This window comes from Pterocles gutturalis, unplaced genomic scaffold (genome assembly GCF_000699245.1).
Source record: "Pterocles gutturalis isolate BGI_N339 unplaced genomic scaffold, ASM69924v1 scaffold12638, whole genome shotgun sequence".
Taxonomy (NCBI): domain Eukaryota; kingdom Metazoa; phylum Chordata; class Aves; order Pterocliformes; family Pteroclidae; genus Pterocles; species Pterocles gutturalis.
In genome coordinates, this window is record NW_010123181.1 from 23,319 (window position 1) to 41,452 (window position 18,134).

The window sequence follows — 18,134 nt, forward strand, 5'->3', positions numbered from 1 at the left end:
CTCCTGAACAACTTTGGCCCAAGCTGTTTCACTCTTTATTTGCTGCTCACCTCCCTGCAAACTTTTCACTTCCCACAAAACTAACAGTAGAAGCTTGCTCTGATGTGTTTACTCATATGGTTTTTGGCAACCCCCAAAAAAGCACATTATGTGCTGCTAACCCATGTTACACAATTTCACATGGCCTCATGGAGCTCTGGGTGGAGTGTGAGAGCTGATGGGAATTGGAGAGACACATCATAATTCAGGCATTCTGCTTTGCAACAGAAGTCTCCTGTTGCTCTCTCTGTCAGCTTACAATTCAAAAGCTTTTTTCCTGCTAACTCTTTACAATTGTAGATGGAGGGTTGGTCAGCATAAACAAAACTGTTTTTCCTGATCTGCTGGTTGGTTATTGCTGTTGGTGATTTGTATTGCTGTATTGTGCGGAGATTGCCAAACTGGAATTCTGTTGTTCTAGACAGAGTCAAGATGGGAAGATACAGAAACCAGAACATAATGGGGAAGATGATGGCAAGATGAGAGTAGGAATCTGATTAGAAAACCAAATATTTTTATTACAAAGCATTAGCTATCATCAGATTATGTATTTGAGGTTCTTCCATAGCTATTTTCTATGATTCTATGATAAGGTTGTATTGTTAACAGATAGGATACAAAATAAATGTTTCTGCTGGCTCATGAATATTACAGGCTGCACGGCACTCACCAAGAAATTTAGTTTCCTCTAATGTATATTTCTGGTTTCTTTTTGGAAAGAATATGCAAGGATTCAGCATTTCAACATCACCTTCACCACAATGAATCACGATGACTTACCTCCACAGTAAAGCATCAGCAGTTGCCACTAGAGGTCAAGAAAACGGGTTACAGCACAAACGGTACCATCGTTCTCCAAGAGGAATGGTCAGGTTCGGCAGCTATCAACCCCCCTGCTCCTTTATTTTGGGGGCCATGAGCTGAACTTAGAAATGTGCCAGCTAGGAGCCCTAGAAACTAAAGTACTTTACTCACGTAGCAGGTAGGCAGCACATGCTGAATCAGTGAAAGGTCCTGCACAGAGCTGCTCCCGTGGGTTTGAAAGCCAGCACAGAGGAACCTCTACTGGGGATGAAGGACTGTCTCAGGCTCAGCATCCTCACCAGGCTTCAGCTGTTCCACTGAGGCTGTCTACAAGGGTGATAGTTACACCAAGCTCTAGCATTGTTATACACACACCTTTAAAAAAATGTGTGCACCCTATCCCCATATGCAGGTGATTGCACACAGTTCTTCCCACAACCAAAAAAGACCATTTTTGGTCACCTCTAACTATGCCAGGCTAAATTTTAGCATTCAGTGTACAATGGTTCACTCTCTACTACGTATCTGAGGTAGGCAAGCAGTACACTCCTCTTTATGAGCTTCCAGAACCATCACTTAAAGGTACTTTCCCAATACATTTTTATGCTGCTCTAAAAAATGATCCATTAATATTCACATCTGAGTGAGAAGCAGGACTGAAGCTGTCTCAGAAAGATGCTGGCTGACTGAGGATGAAATGGTAGGTTTGGACAGTTGCTTCAGGTGATCTTTATTTTAATATTCTGTGAATTAGAGTTTTTTTAAACCAATAAACACACACATCTCAAAAGTGTGACTCTACCTCAATTGCATCGTGCAGATTTGCTTTCCTGCACATTTTCTGGATCCTCACACATACCAAGATCTAGCATTTCATCAAGGAAACATATCTGCAGGCAATGTGACAGCTGCTTCCTGGCTCTTTGAGCCTGCAACATTTTATTTGGGTCATGTGTAGTATCTTTCTTTCCTCTTGAAGCAGGTAAAAATGTCTGCTCGTTTCTGACACAGAGATACCATCGCTAAAGCAAACCCGTTTTAGAAAGGAAATTGTAAATGAGGACAAACTTGCTACTGCACATTTATAATCAACATCTTGAGCTAGCGCTGGATTGCACAGGGAGCCAAATCCAGCTCTTATACTTGGCACCATTGTCATTTCACTAATCTTAATGGGGGGTACGGCGGTCTGAGAAGGGAGTGCATACTCACTAGATCCCAACCACAGAAGCATCCTCGCATGGGAACACTTGCCATGTCCTCAAAGCTGGAGGTGGGACTATCTCCGTGTTACTACCTTTGTGGAGGTAAAACTGCAACAATAATGCAGCCCTATGGCCACTTTATATTCATGGTGAAATTTGCTTTCAAAGTTTTGCAGGGGATCATTACAGTGATCACTAGTTTCAGTGATCGCTTTGGGGAATGTTTTGCTCTGAAGATTACTGGAATTTTTCTTATTTTATGTAAGAACTAAATCCAAGTTCTGTTTCATTTACTAGCAATCTGAGTTATGCAAAATCAATAATAATAGCAGGTAACTGCTGATGCTTACAATGAATAAATATTACTAACTGGATGAGTTCAATACTTATGAAATATGCATTACTTAGTAGGGGAAAATATCATTAAAATTTTCCGGAAAAAAACATACTTCGCAAAATCACTTTGCTGTGATGGAGTATCCAGAATGGCAGCTTCATAAATAAAGCTTTCCTAAGCCTTGCTCTTCAGCTTGCACTGGATTGTGTGGGTGTCAGCTTGGTCTGTTCCTTGCTGTTCTGAGGGGTGCTAAGTTCCAAACATAATCAGTGATTTCAGGGCTTTATGTTGGGTTGAACAAAAAGCTACAAACTACAAACAAATCTACATCTTCATTTTGAGGCACCACGGTAGGAGGAACCTGCAAGTAAGAGCAGAATGCAGTCAAAATCGTTGAGTTTCAGATGTGATCTCTGCAAAATTACTCAGCCTTACAGGATAATGAAACAAAACCGTACATTTGCTACCAAAGGAAAGGTAGGTATTTGCTGAAACATTCAGTAATGTCTCACTGAAAAGTTTGGTAGGACAAATCGTTTTGCTAACTGGTTGCAAGTTTTGAGTCCATAATAAAACTTGCAGACAAAAAAGTGTGACCCAGTTTCTTGTTCCATGACTGAACAATTTGCACGGTGCTAAATATAAAACTGTTGATAACATATCGGTATTTGTTGCAAAGGGAGCATACGTACTTCATGAACTGCACCGGGCAACAAGTTGTATAGTTCCAACCATACTGCAAAACCCCACTTACAAATGAGGAGAGAATCAGGCATGGTTTTTCTCCCTTTTTCATACCCACATACAAATAAACATGAAAGTCCATGTTGAAATTATAAATATATTTGTGTTACTTATAATCATGGCACTATACAGTGAAAATAATGTCATTGCATTTTTCTTAAAAGAATCAGAATACAGTAAGACAGTATTGATACAGAATATCCTCTTGCTGTCCTACTTAATTCTGTTCCAACGTGTTTTCAGAAATTACAGTCTGAACAATGGTAGCATTAAGTCGCACTGAAGAAGCTGCAGAGCTAACAGAAATAAACACTCTGGTCCTGGTTTTGACCTCAGCATGGTGCAAACTCCACTGCAGACTGTGAGCCAATGGAGTAACTCCGTGGATGTCTGAAGCCATAGTGATGTGAGACCAGCCTAACCTACTGCACAACATCTCCTCCAGCTTAGCTTATATAACCGTTATACAGAGCCTTGACATAGTGCCCCCCCCCCACTGCACATCTCAAAGCACTTGAAAAGGATAAGTAGTTACTATGATCTTCCTTTTGTAGGTAGTGAAACTGAGGCACAGACAAGATAGTGAATTGCTGAAGATCTAGCTGGTCGCTGGTAGATGGGGACAACACCCAGGCGTGTTGAGTCCTAACCTTGTACCCTGTCTGCTGGACCATGTCACCCCTGAACACACACCGTGTGCTTCACTCCTGTCTGCCGAAACAATTAGCACAACAGATACCAGAGATTTGGAACTAATTGTCCATAGAAGACCATTCATATTAACTCAGCAAGGCAATATTTTAACCAGAGTGTTTTTTTAAGAAATAATAGCATTTACAGTAGTTAAATAGATGCTACTTTTTATCAGATCTAATTATTTTATAATAGTATACAGTCCTTGGATTGTTTATTACCATGTTATTTATTACTTTCAGCCCTCACTGCTACTTTAGGTAATACTTGAAATACACAGAGCTTTAAAAAAATATTTCCATTACAAATATTTAAAAATATACTTATCCTAAAAAGCTGTCCAGCACTATTCCAAAAAATCTCTTGTAATAAATGTCTTTTTTAATTTTAACAAAAATATCTACCATTATATAGAAGAGCTCAAGTTTTGACAAATCTGTAATACAGTCAGAAACATCTTGGGCCAGATTCCACTCTTGTTTATACAGTTGCCAATTTGGATCACGGTGTTCACTTCAGTTGCATTACTGTAGTATAATCAGGAGCAGAATATAGCCCTTAGAGTTTTAAAATAACTAAATGGACTGGATACTGCAACGGTTACTTGTACCTAGCATTTACAGGGAAGGGAAATCCTTTACTTCATTGCACCTAAAAATGCAAAAGACTGTTATATTTAGTATTTGTGCCATGACCAAAGAAGTGCCAGGCAGCTGCAGTGGATGACTCACACCTAGAATCATACTCACTTAAAGAAAAAATTTTTTTGGCTGAATGATGCCTGCAACTGCTGTCATTAAATGGAGGATGAGTTTTATAGAGAACATTTGTAGAGAGAAAATGCCAACCTTCCTATCATGCTTTCTACAACTCTAGGAATCATTTTAATTGCATTTTGTTACCTATAAAGTTGTGTGAGCTTAATAGAATCTCCCACTACTTAGATCTAGGAAGGACACTATTTTAAATTGCTTCTGTATTTTCCAGCTGAAATGCCTCCATCTAGCCAATGCTTTTCAAAGCACATTCAGAACAAGATAGTAAGTATTTAGAGGAATCTGCATCTCATCAGAAGGACCTGTGAGTCTTTTAAAACACTGGAACTTTTGTTTGCCTTTCACTCTTTTTCCTCCAATCTTCAAATTTAAATGCAGTGTTTGATTAAGGATCATAGAAATTAACCCGGTCTCATTGCATCAGGTTACACGTATGTAAGCAAGGCTAACATTCTCAGATGCAAACTACAACTCCTACCTGTGACCATCACAATATTAGAAAGGATCCTTACACATTGTGATTTTATTTAATTCATGTTTAAAGCTTTTACTCTACTTGCTTTCTTCCTAGACTTTGGCTGATGATCTAGTAACTTATGAACCAAAGAAACTTAAGTATATAGACTAAGTTCAGTCCTCGCTGTCGTCTTCATCATCATCGTCATCTTTACTGGGAGCACATCTTTGGAAGCAGTGTACTAGAGTTGCTAAGAAGAAGCTTGATAGAATAGCAGCAATGGAGACTGCGACTCCAGAGAAGATGATGATAAAAAGGTCCGTCAATGACAAACTAAATTTGCATTCACTAAAGCTGACCTCAGATAATTCATTCAGAAAGATTCTTCTATTTTCTACAGGCAGGGAACACTGGATTTCATGGAGACCTGCAAAGAAGAGGAAAGGGAAACAAATCAGAAGAATATTGATGAATCCTTCTGTTGCTCCAGTTAGAGATCAAATAGCTGAAGAAAAGTTTTAGGGTTAATTCTAGGTTTATGAATTTGTACAAAAATCAAGAAAAAATTGAACAACATCTGCCACTATCCAAAAGCCATTACATAACCCCCTTCAGTGGCTCCTGGAAATTAAATAAGTTCAGCTTCAGTCTTCCAGGAGGTCAGGTATGACCTAGGACCATGATTTTGAGGATTTCAAAAAGTGAATGTTGAACCCTGGATGGATCTGAATCTGGAGACCTGGAAGCACTTCTCAGCTACATCATGTGTCAAATTCTGTCTCCAAAAAAAGGGCAACACGGATATTGAAGTTCCTTCCACACTTTGGTACCTTCTACACCACTTTTTTTCCATGTAGTTCCAAAACTACAGTTGTCTTTCTCTTCTGGTCAAAACAAGAGCTTAGGTTTAATGGACGCTTGTTTGTCTATGACCTGCTTTCACCTTTCTCTCTGACTGTCATAAGGACATGCAGACTAGCAGATATTATTCCTCATGCATTACTGAAGAATGCCTAGAGCTTGGTTCTTCACAGTGAAAGCAAAAAAATCCAAATTTAAAAACTGGCGAGAATAAAGTTTGATACTGGACAGTAAAAGCATACAGTTCACTGCACATGCCCAACTCCCTCTTCATTCACAAGAGGGGAAAATCAGCAGAGCACATTAACAGGGCTGGAATGGAACAAATAATGAAGTGAATGAAGTCTGTATGGCTGCTGGCAAAATAGCTTTTATCTTGCTATTAGGGATATGAATGTAAAGGGGAAGTACAAGAATAGTGTATTAATGACACGAGAATGCTGCTCATTCTGGTACACTTTTACTCTTTGTCTGCTAATGGTAACAGAATGGACTCCCAGTTCTTGGCTCTGCATGGCTGCGTGCACACGGTGTACAGGGCGTTTCCATCACACAGTCACTTTAAATAAGGAATGTATGACAGTAAGATTTCCTCCGCTTTTGTGAATCCCATTTTTCTTGTGGCTGAATAGCTATGGCACATGATGCTCTACTCTTAAACCCAGTCTCCTGGGGTTACTGGTGCAAACCTGACTGGTTATCTGGATCCAGCCCAGCTGTTATGTTGATTTGAGAGGGGGTTTTAGTTTAGTCTACTATGGATCCAATTATCACTCTGACTTACTCGACCTTGCAATGATGATTGTACTACATTTTCATCCCTAGAAGCCACCCTGTATCCATTGTATTTGGCTAAAGTTCTGTTGCCTTCCCTCTTTCTCATGCTCCTCTCACTGACAATGTAATAGAAGCTGCCAGCAGAACAGGACAACAGTCGGCACGCCCAAGGCTGAATGGTTTCCTCTAGGCAAACTGCCACCTGAATACATGTGATGTTTTTTTTCCGAGCCTGGAGTGCACTGGCGATGTATACCAGATGGTGAGGCAACTGGCTTTGCAGATCTTTGAAACATCCTGCCTATGGAACTGGGTGGGAAGGTAAAGGAGCCACACTGTTTCAAACATCCTCTGAGACTTTAGAAACCTCTGGAACCTCCAATATTCATATAGATCATGTCTTGTATACAAATGGCCATACCGGAGCACTTGAGAGTGCCTGTGACTGCACAGATAGCTGGTGGCCTTGCTGAGCTGGAGTATCACATCTAAGCTTCCATAAGGAAGGAAATAGAAAAAGAACATAATAAAAGGAATGAAAAAGACTCCAAAAGAAAACTGTTGTTTTAAGCAGTTCTACATACTGCCAGTCTTCCCTCTAGAAATAACTTCATATGGTAGTGTTTGCCCAGGATCCCAGAGGTGGAAAAGGGAGAGCCCACTTACTCTCCACCAACAGCAGTTTTGCCATGGATCAAAACTGAGCCTGCAGACTGTGAGCTCTGTTCCTGTTTCCCAGATGCCCTCACCTAACATCACAACACACAGAATACAAATAGAACAGAATCTGCAACATACCAAGGCACTTAGAGGGTACTTCTTGTCGTGAGAATCAGTGTACTGTCATGATTTTGAGTCTGATTATACAATAACAAGAAATAAAGCAGCTCCTCTCCATGTAGCCATGGGTACTGGAATCTAGGTCATATTCTCAAACCAAATAGATCAGACGGGAATTTTCTACTTGCTTTATTCTGTGACGCTCCAGTGTGCTAGCTTAGCCTCAAGCCTTTACAGAATTCTTAGTCATTGAGAATAATAGCTGCCAATAGATAAAATCCAGCACCACAAACCAGGGGCCAGCACAGAGGCCCTGCTAGCTCCCAGCTATTGTTTCAGCCACCCCGTGCATCTTTCCAACAAGACAGGAATGAACTGACCCCTCCTATCCACACATAAGGCAGTCTGCTAAAATTGTGCTGGAAGCAACCTGTAAAGACTGCAGAGCTCAGTGGAAGCACATGCCGCGACTGAGGGAGAGAGGAACATTTATTAGTCTGTTCTGCTCAGGGAATGTTCCTCTGTGCTGTGCCATGACACTACTGCAAACCCCAATACAGTTAACAGAAGCTTCTCTTTTGACTCCAAAGAGAATCTGGAACAGAATGCTCATGTTCATTTGTCACAGTAGTGAGACAAGCAGCTATATCTCTGGTGACACAAGGAATTTCTCCTCCCAAAGCTAATGCAGTGGTTATTGCACCAGAGCCTCTGCTTCCCTGAAAACATCATAACCTGAAGGTCACACGCACCTGCTTGAGATGACACATGAACAATACCAGTTCATCTGCTGCCTTCCATAGCTATATGTTACTTTCTTTACATTATTTAAAAGTAGGTTGTCCTTATGAAATGAGGATCCTGTGTGTGGAGAACGGATGCTCTGTACAGCACCTGTCCTGTTACACTCACGCCTAGCGATAGATCCAGTTCTGCTCTTTGCTTGGGCAGGCGGTAATCCCAGGTCACACACCCTCTGCACCACCAACGAACAAAAGAGTGGCTTCTGTAAAACGATCAGTATTAATTATAAGGTGTGGTTTATTTCCTCTGGGTGATTTTGTTGCATATAGACTGGCTCAATCAGATTACCTGTCTGCACACACAAGATTTCCAGGGCACAGGAGAGTGCCATTTAACCTTACTGCTCTACTTTCACACACTTTAACTACAACGGTATTACTTTTTTTATAGTTTGCTTGGTTTGATTTTTATTTTGTAGAACCTGTTCCATTTATTCTTTTAAAAAAAATCAGGCAGGCTTCTTGCAAAGGGTATCTCAAAGCAGTTTGATGTTTAGTGCTTGGCTGCAGGAAGAACACCTTTGATGACAGTTGTGTATATCTCATTAATCCCACAACATGTTCAAAGAGTTGTTTCTTCATACCAAACAAACCCGTAAATGAAATAACAAGTGTGACTGTATTATAAACATATAGCTGATGTTATTTTGGTCAGGGCCATCACGCTACCTGTAACAACTCCAGCTGTCCCAAGGACAATGTCACACGCACTGTGTCTGCTGCTACATCATCTGGAGAAGTATTTGGTATTGGGCCATCTGGGTAGAATTTAGCTGTCTCTCATGTTGTTGAACCTAGTTGATACACACTTGAAATGTTTAAATGTGGCATTTTATTTCTTGCATGGTACTTTGCCTCCAGCTACAGGTTCTCTTTAGTCTACTTAAACACCATCACTAATGTATTAGATGCACTAATAAGCAGTGAGAGAGGCATTGCCTCTGAAGAGGTGTGAAATTTCATTGGAAACAGCCTCAAGCTATCAGAAGAGTAAGGCAAAAAAAAAAAAAGAAGCCTAGATTTAGGTCCCTAAATAAAACTTTTAATAGCCAAGTCCCCTAGAGGCTCACAGATCAACATTAGAGGGTACTTAACGGTTTGTCTCAATGCCTAAATATAAAGTTTAGCATCAGGTGTTCACATCTGCAAATGCTATCTCCTCACATCTTCAAATCCGTGAAAGATGGAAGTACTCCAAAAAACCTTAAGATGGAAGAAAGAGTGAAAAGCCAGTGGCAGTCAGATCATTTTACTGAAAATGACCAGGATATCAAATTATATATTTATATATGTGTATATATAAAAACAAATCTGATGTGCTTGTTAGGGAATCTAATTTCTGTTAGGAGTTTCTGCTTGAACAGAATAAAAGCTGCTGAATGTGTGAAATGCCTTAAGACTTTTAATTCCTTTCTAAAAAACTGGATATTATGTTCTGTACTGGTGATGTGCTAGCGTGTGCATGATACTGGGGAAGAACCGAAAGGCTGCAATGGGCAGAACAGTCTGTCCTTTTTAGCTGAAGCTTGCTCTGGGTCTATATTGGTGCACGAAGTCAAGGCAGCCTTCTCTCACAGCAGATGAATAAATAGGCACCGATAAAGAATGAAATGCTGAGAGGACTTACAAAATGCTCAGTTGTTGCACTGGCTTTTAGTTAGGCTAGAAGGTCAAATGAAACCTGTACTCTCATGCAATTATGATGCTCTGTTTTGAAAACAATGTTTAACATTTTCAGTGAGCCCACATCTACTATAAAGGCCTGGACTAGTGAAGACATAATTTTATTTACAAAGTTTAGTAATAGATCTTAGACTGGAATAGGATTATAGAAAGAGCCCAAGAAGCAAGAGATTATCACCTCACTGCACAGTCTTTCTAAACAGGCTTACAAAAATCATTCTATTCTTCTCACTATACTGATTCACTTCTGAATCTCATAACTGATTACTTCTAGTACTGAATTCAGTCAAGTTTCCTGTTCCAGAAGGCTGCTTATGGTCTCACTGGCACCTGCTCCTGCTTTTTTCCTACCTCCTCTCACTGCCATCCTTCTCTCTTGTCTTTTGCATAGAGAGTCTACCTGGAAACACAGCACTTCACCAGAACTTACCTATCCATCCGTACTGAGGAGGTACAGCTACAGAAGCCTTGAAACAGCATCGGTATCAATACTGGCACTAAAAACCCCTCTGAGTATCTCAAGAATTTGTTGTCTTGTGTACACAGCTATCCACAGTGAAGTAACATTTGACCAAGTGAAGAGCAAAATATGAACATAGCTACAGCCTGCGTGTTGTGACATGGGATTTGCTGCCACTACTGAACTTTCATCCAGCAACGTTCAGCAATTACCTTAATTTAGGATACAGTTCTGCAAGCCTGTCTTCTTCAGGTTTCTTTTGCCAGTTCTGCTTCTAGTGGTGTGAACATAAACGTTAGTGTTCAGGAGGAAGGTGCACTGACACTGTGCCAGATAATCCCATCCGTACCAGGGAAGTCTAACACTGAGCACCAAGCCTCATTTAAACTCGTGCGACCTTAATTTCAAACACTCAGAACATCTACTTGCTTTCGTTGTCACACAGACACCACACATCTATTTGGAATCCTGTTGCTCACCAATTCTCAATGAATTTTTCCAGTCTTTTTGGAAATGCTGGTGTACAGAGGCTACCCATGAAAAAGTCTTTTCATCACATTGCTAGAAGTCTTTTACTACTGTTTTAATAGAGGGCAGCAAAGTTTTTAATTCTTGCAGTGGATAGTGGGGAACTTAAATAGAGTATGTATTAAACACACAAGTTTGAAAAAACACCATTGTATTCAGCACAAAAAGCAGAAACACCAACTATTTCTTGCAAACCCAGAAACTACACAACTTGCCGAAGAGGCTTTTTGAAAGATACTGAGAAGAAAAAAAAAAAAGTAAAAAGCAAAATGAGGGCAAGATGACAGAAAGGAGACACTACAGTCACACGCCAAGGAATACTTAAACTCTAATTAAAAGCAATGTTAAAAATGCATTAGTCATTAGCAAACAAGGTCACAGGCACAGCTGCCCAAAGCATGTTCACAGAAAGTAAAAATCAGCAACAGAGATCCCCGCAAAGCAATTCAATATAGCCACCGCAGACTACTTGTATTTCATTTTGTTACATACATTTTATCTCAATCCAATCCCTTCATCAAGGTGAGATCTTCAGAGGGGTTCAAGAAACGCCTTTCGCAGTGCTACGCACTACTTTAAAAGAGCACCTTCCACCTAAAATTCACCCTTGAAAATATGAGAAATTACCAAGTGTATTTTTGTAGGATTTCTAGCTCCCATTGAAGCAGAAAACACAAGAAACCTTAAAGGTGACTCTTGATCTCAAAAAAACCCCAAATTCTATATTTCCTTAGACTCCACTGAATTCAAAATTTTGAAACATTATGCCCCAAAATCATTTAACTCAACCTATCACCATCCTTCCCTTTATTCAGTATCTCTCGTGCTTTTATTAATATTTTCTCTTAATTTCTTCTACCAGATCCAAGGACACTGTTTCCTCCTCTGCTTTCTTCAATTCTCACTTTAGAAAACTTCAACCTTGAATTTTACAAAAAGTGATTGGCAAGATGATCAAATATGGGCAAGCAGAGAACATAATAGCATACACCTCAGAGACATGATTTCCTTGAATTTTTTTAAATAATTTGTTTAAGAGCAACTTATGCCTTTGTTCTTTCGAGATACTTTTCCTTCTGACAGTTCACATGCCCCCCATGGATTAAAACCAACCATAAAAGTGTTTACATGTATCTTTAAAGGGACAGAAATATTACAACAGCTTTTCTATTTCCAAAAATTATCCAACATTCTTAATCTCCATGCTCCTCCTAATGGGAACCCTTCAATATGAATCACTGGCCATCATGCTGCCGTTCAGGCTTAATGAATGCTTATAAAATCAAACATTCTTCTTCAGAAAAATCTTGAAGTTTTATAACTTAACCATTGTGGCCCACAGGGAACACTTTGTCTTCTCTAGGAAAAAGAACAATTGTTAGAGATTCTCCACTTACCACCAGTCCACCGATCTTCACAGTTCCTTTGTCTATTTTGCACTATACACACTGATTTGTTCTTAATCAATAACCAAATCAGAGGGAAAAGCATAGTTTGGTTCTGGATTACGATGAAAATGCTGGTTTTAATCTCTTTTTACAAGCATAAAAATACGTTTGCTGTTCTAAAGCGCTGAGTTTGACTGCAGGTAAACGGCAAAACTTTCAGTGCTGTTTCTTTAACAAGTCTGCCTTCAAATCCGGCATGTGAGAGTATTCCCTTCATGCCAATGAAGCCTTTATTTAGAAATATATGTTAGATGAATAAAGGTTGGGATCTGTAAAATGATTCAAATCCCAGCTGTTTGTGTGAAGCGACAAGTCAGGTGCGCAAAGGCAGCCCAGCTGGGAAGAGGCTTTGCAGTCAGACAGGTCAGCAGAAGTTATAACTCTACAAGCTATTTCTGGTAGCATGCCAGAAAGAAAATGGACCTGGCTTTTGCAAAACTAATGAGTTGAAATACGGCTTTTGTTCAGATCACTGAGTTCTCCAGAGGCCTTCCTTACAGAGGTAGAGAACTTGAGGATCAATTATTGAGATTTCGGTTCACATTAACAAAACACCAATTTTTTTTTTTTTTTTTAGCATCCCAGGCCAGCATAATACACACAACAGCATACAGAGCCTTTAGTGTCTTTGCTCCGTGTTTTTCATGAGAGGGCTGGGGATCACCGATGCAAGCTGACTGTCATTCACCTTCCCACAGCTTCCCTTCTCAGTAAACACAGGTTACAAAGTCTGCCACTTAAAGGCTGGGAAACTTCAATCTGTCACAGAACCTTCTGCACTGCTCATCACAGCTTATTCTTAAAAAAAAAACCCAAACCACAAGAAAAGAAAACCACCAGACAACTCCTTTTCCCTTCCTGCCGTTTCCCACTTGTATAGGCCATGCAAGGCCAATGCTCGAGCTGCTGCAGAGCTGTAGAGGACCAGCATGCAGCCACGATAACGAAGCTCTCTTCTCAGCCCCTGCAAATGTATCCCTATCTTTTTTTCCTTTGCTGTATTTCCAGATGTAAAGCCTGCTGCCCTACTTATCTTGATGTGTTTGCTGCAAGAATACTTGTGTCTCCAGCCTCACAGCAGTCTCACGAGGAAGCCAGGGAGTCTGAATGCCAAATCTTTCAGTGAGTTGCTCTTCCCACCCGTCCCGGGCCAGGCCAGGCGATCGTGGCTTTGGACAAGCATAACCTGACGAGTAACACTAATGTGATTAGTTCCTAAGGGGTATAATGTCACAACATCATTAATAACTGAACACTGGACACAAAATGCAATCAAATAATAATTCTAAGGATTAGTTTTACACCGACTTTCCAGAAGTTGTTTTGAAAGGCACTCAGTTGTGGCCATGTGCTTTTAGAATGTCCCTGAAACACTCTTTGGGTGCAGTTTGGCCCTCACCTTCATGAACAATGTTTTGCTGGTTTATTAAAGGAGACAGCCAGTATTTTAGTGGCAGCAGCTCACAACAAGCAATGAAAACGCTGACTTCACAGGCTTTTCTGCATACATGCACTCAATCTCACCAATACAACTGGCTGCAACGACACCAGGGGACTTGCTCCCGGGAACAAATGCAAATCACTTGCTTAGGCCACCTCAGGGTGGGGGGGAGAAAAGCTCTGATAAAACCAATCATTTAAATATTTGCTCCTTCCCTCCTTGTCTACCCAAATCAAGTCTAACTAAAAATTTGGAAGATACAGATGAGCTAGTAATTTTTCAGCTGTTTGGCTGAAACACAGGTGTGGATGAAAGTGCTGTGAGAAAGCATCTCTAAGCTTGCAAGACACTGGGGAGCACTGGCAATACTATGGGAAAGCTCTGTCACTTCAGGTTTCCAGACATAAGTTGTGATAGGCTTTAAAACACTTGACAGGGCAGAAGAGAGAAGAGAGATGGGCTAGGACAGACTCTCAGTCTGAATAGAGTCAGTCTGCATAAAGGGGAAGGAGGCAGAAGCTCATTAAAAGAGATGGAAAGCATGGGGAAAGTGACCTGATGTTTATCGTGAGAGACAGGCAAATACTTGGTTCAAACAGAGCAAACTTTAGCTAAAGCATCAGGGAAGGGGGGAGAACAGGTCTGGATTTGGTTTAGAAAGAATCAAGATGAAAGTTTCACTGAGGCATACAGGAAAAAACCTAACACTTTTCCCTCAAATGATTTCTTCCTTAAAACAGCTGGTTTATAGCTAAGAATATTTAGGGCAACCTAGATAAGCATATTAAAAAAATGCCACCCAAGGTCATGCACATAGGAGGAACCTGAATAACTGACCAGAGACTCTGGCGATCAAGAAAGCAGAGAAAAGATGTCTGAAGTCTGTAGGCTCACTGTGTTTCCCCCCCTTTTTTGTCTGAATTCAAAGAAAGTTACTTGACCTCAACCTGTTCTCCTGAGCAATTCTCCCCCAGCCTTTTACCTCTCACCACCTTCTCCACAGCCACCCCCTCAGACACAGCCCAGGCACCAGGGATTTCATGTCAGGTAACACCCGGATACCCTCTGGAGCCCTGACAAAGTTTTTATGCTCCAAGCAGTTTGTCCAGCGTGCAGCTGGGCAGCTCAGTGACACGGGTTTATGCCCTGCTGCTTGTTGGGAGGCATGAACTGTGAGATGATCTCCTGCTAAGGCTGGATTAAGAGAGGCTGTGGGGTCGGGTGGGAAATGTGGAGCAAGAGTCTGGATTCCCTATACATGGCAGTCTCCCCCCCACTCCCCCACTTTTCTGGAAATTGCTGGCCCAAATAACCAGAATTATATGTCCTTCATTTTGGGGTGTTCCAGAGCCATTTCAATTTATTCCTAATATTGGAAGCAGTGCTATTTTAATGAAAAGAGCCAAAATCAAGCTACTGAAAAGAGTTTGAAACAGAATATCACAACAAAATACTTCCAGGAAAGGGCTGACAACCACGGTTGCATAAAATGGGGATTTAACTCTTCTGTAGCAGCTTCACAGCTGATCAGTAAAATGAGAGAAAAGTCAGTTTTCCTAAGGAGCTGGCACAGAATATTTAGCTGCTCAAAGGGCTTATTGTAGAAAACACATTTACCAGAGAGGAAAATGAAGTCTGGAAGAGAACCAGCTCTGGGCTGAAAGAATTTGAAAAGGCTCTTTCACTGCCTATGTAAATTTAGGCTACAAATCAAAATTATAGGGCTTCATTTTTAAATTTTATTTCTTAACTGGTAAGAGAACCTGCTGCTAAAAAGCAGTCAACATCTTTTTAACGGACTCGTTTGTTGAAAGCATGCAATTATAGTTTGACCAAAACGCCGTTTGGGTCACTGCAGGCAGCACACAGACAATTTGACCAAGGACCCTCCTTCCCTCCAAGACACACAGACAGAAGCGTACATACTGCACTGTAAGGCACCGAGCTTTACCTTTCTGGAGCTTAGATGCATTGTCCTGTATCCAGCTGAAAAGATTGGCAAAGTCACAGTCACAGACCCAAGGGTTGCCCTCTAAGCGTATAGTCCGCAGGGAGGGAAGCGCTTCTAGGGCTGCCACATTTAGGCTTTGTAAGTTATTGTCATTCAATTCTAACACTTGGAGCTGTTCCAGGTTCTCAAAAGCAGCCTCATCCACATCCACCAGGTTATTGTTTCCAAGGCTCAATTTTATCAATTTTTCTGCAGATTTGAATATCCCAGCATCAAGCTGTGTTAAATTATTGTAGCTTAAGTCTAAATACACCAGTTTGGTAGAACTGCTAAAAGTGCCCTCTTCTAAAGAGGTGAGGGAGTTATTCCTGAAGTCCAAATAGACTAGATCTCCATAAAATATAAAGAAATCAGCTGGTATCGCCTGAATGTTGTTATCGGCTATAAGAAGTTTCCGTACATCCAATGGAAATGGATTAGGAACACTTGGGAGTCCTTGATCCCGGCAATCTATGGTGTGGTAGTCCATACAGCTACAGACAGCAGGGCAAAAATGACCCACGGGTAAGAAAAGCAGGCAGACAAAGACAGAAAAAGGCAGAAGGCAGAAAGGAAAGCATGGCAACATCGTCAAGGCTCTGAAAGCTGGGATGAGCACCACCTCTAAGAGAAAGACATTTTGCTCAGCTGAGCAGCAGTGCCTGGTACTTGTGTGTGTGTGATTGTATCCAGGAGATCACATATCATCACAGATCCAATAGCAGCAGTCTTGGGAGGGGGAGGGAGAGTGACTGAAGGAGGGAGGGAGGGAGGCAAATGTGAGGATTTACACTGTCAGAATATTATAATGCTGTGCAGGGTAAGGGAAAGCGATGATTGGGTAAACGGAGGATCTTTCAAAAGGACTCCCTTGGTTTTGTGAGCTAAAAAAAGCTGAGCCTGTTTGCATATTTGCTGTATATTCCAGCAAACAGGAAATCACACCTCATCCTGTGACTCCAATGGCAACAGCTTATGCTTAAAAATCCCTTCAGGTAATAAATCCTGATGAAATCAATTATTTCATTTCTTCCCATGTGCCTAAATCAAGGTCACCAAAACGCTCTAGAAATGCAAGCGAGGGTCAGGGAAGCATCCTGGTTGACTGCTAGGAACCGTTTTCTCTTTCATTTCTAAAACAGGGAGCAGAAGAGCAGCATGGGCAGAGGAGCCCAAAGACAAGGAACATTGACTTTTGCTGTTTCTGGATGTCTTCGCAGCTTTTAGATCAAGCATGTTAATGTTATTTAAATATGACTCACTGTCTTTTAACTAAGAAGTATAACCTACTGCAGCAACAAGGAATATGGTCTCAAAAGTGAAGGTTTTTCCTTCCTGTTTTAATGACCAAAACAGCTGCTTTCTAACATGGCACTGGCAATGTCAGTTGAGCCACATAAAAGTGCAAATTGTGGATCAAATCGTCAGTTTGTTAAAACCGAACGGATTTTCTTCCTTTTCAGGGGGTTGAATTATTTGAAAATCACTCTGCCTGTCTCCCATGGGACAGCAGAGATGATTCTGAATCACAGCATCTGTGTTTTTCTGACATCCCCAAATCCACACCCAGCAAGGCAAGTCCTCTGCCAGCTACAAGCTTAACTTTTAACTCCATCCCTCCCTCTTAATGCCCATTGTGTAAGCAGACAGAAATGGGACTCGAGTGCTTGGGCCACACCTATGTGCTGAGGGAAGATTGTATTTGGGCGCATATGTCCTGGTGATTAGAGCACAAACTCAAACACCTTTGAAAGCTCATTCCTAGGTCAAAGAGAGGCCAGTAATCTTGACTTAAGGTCATATTTCATAACTGAGTTCAGAGCATCTTTCATCCAGGACAAAGTACAAAAATTTCTAAGACAGGCTGCCCTCCCAAGACTTTAAACTTCTAAGGTCGTATCTTGCAAACACTTGCTCCTGCTGTAATTTACTGTTTTTCTGCCCCTAATTAAATTAAGGCTGTAGGTCAGAGATAAAGCTGTTCCTAACACTTAAGGAACGCAGAACTGACTTGAGATCTTGTTGTAAAGATAACTTCATAGATGGAGATCTCTCTATTCACTGAAGTTCTCAATACACAGGACTAAGGGGTTCCTATGGTTTCTCTTGTGCAGACCCATCCTTTTTCTATCAAATGTACAGAAGACGCTGACATTTTCATTTCCAAGATGCCTCAGCGTTATTATGCCTACTTCACAGATGGAAGACTACAGACAATAAGGCACAATTTGTGAAAGATCCAAGAACATGTCAGTGGCAGGGGTAGGAATAGGACTCAGCTTCCCTAAAAACTCCACCAGCCCCTGCT

At 41.0% G+C, this 18,134-nt stretch overlaps 1 protein-coding gene across 1 annotated transcript; it reads right to left on the reverse strand.

The window, feature by feature from the left end:
* Positions 1 to 5,228: 5,228 nt before the first annotated feature.
* LRRC38 (leucine rich repeat containing 38) lies at positions 5,229 to 16,521 on the reverse strand. Its single transcript, XM_010077808.1, has 2 exons — positions 15,788 to 16,521; positions 5,229 to 5,482 (listed from the first exon to the last, which is right to left on the reverse strand). The coding sequence occupies exons 1-2, from the start codon at positions 16,413 to 16,415 to the stop codon at positions 5,229 to 5,231; spliced, it is 882 nt and encodes a 293-aa protein (XP_010076110.1). The 5' UTR covers positions 16,416 to 16,521.
* Between the last annotated feature and the right edge of the window lie 1,613 nt (positions 16,522 to 18,134).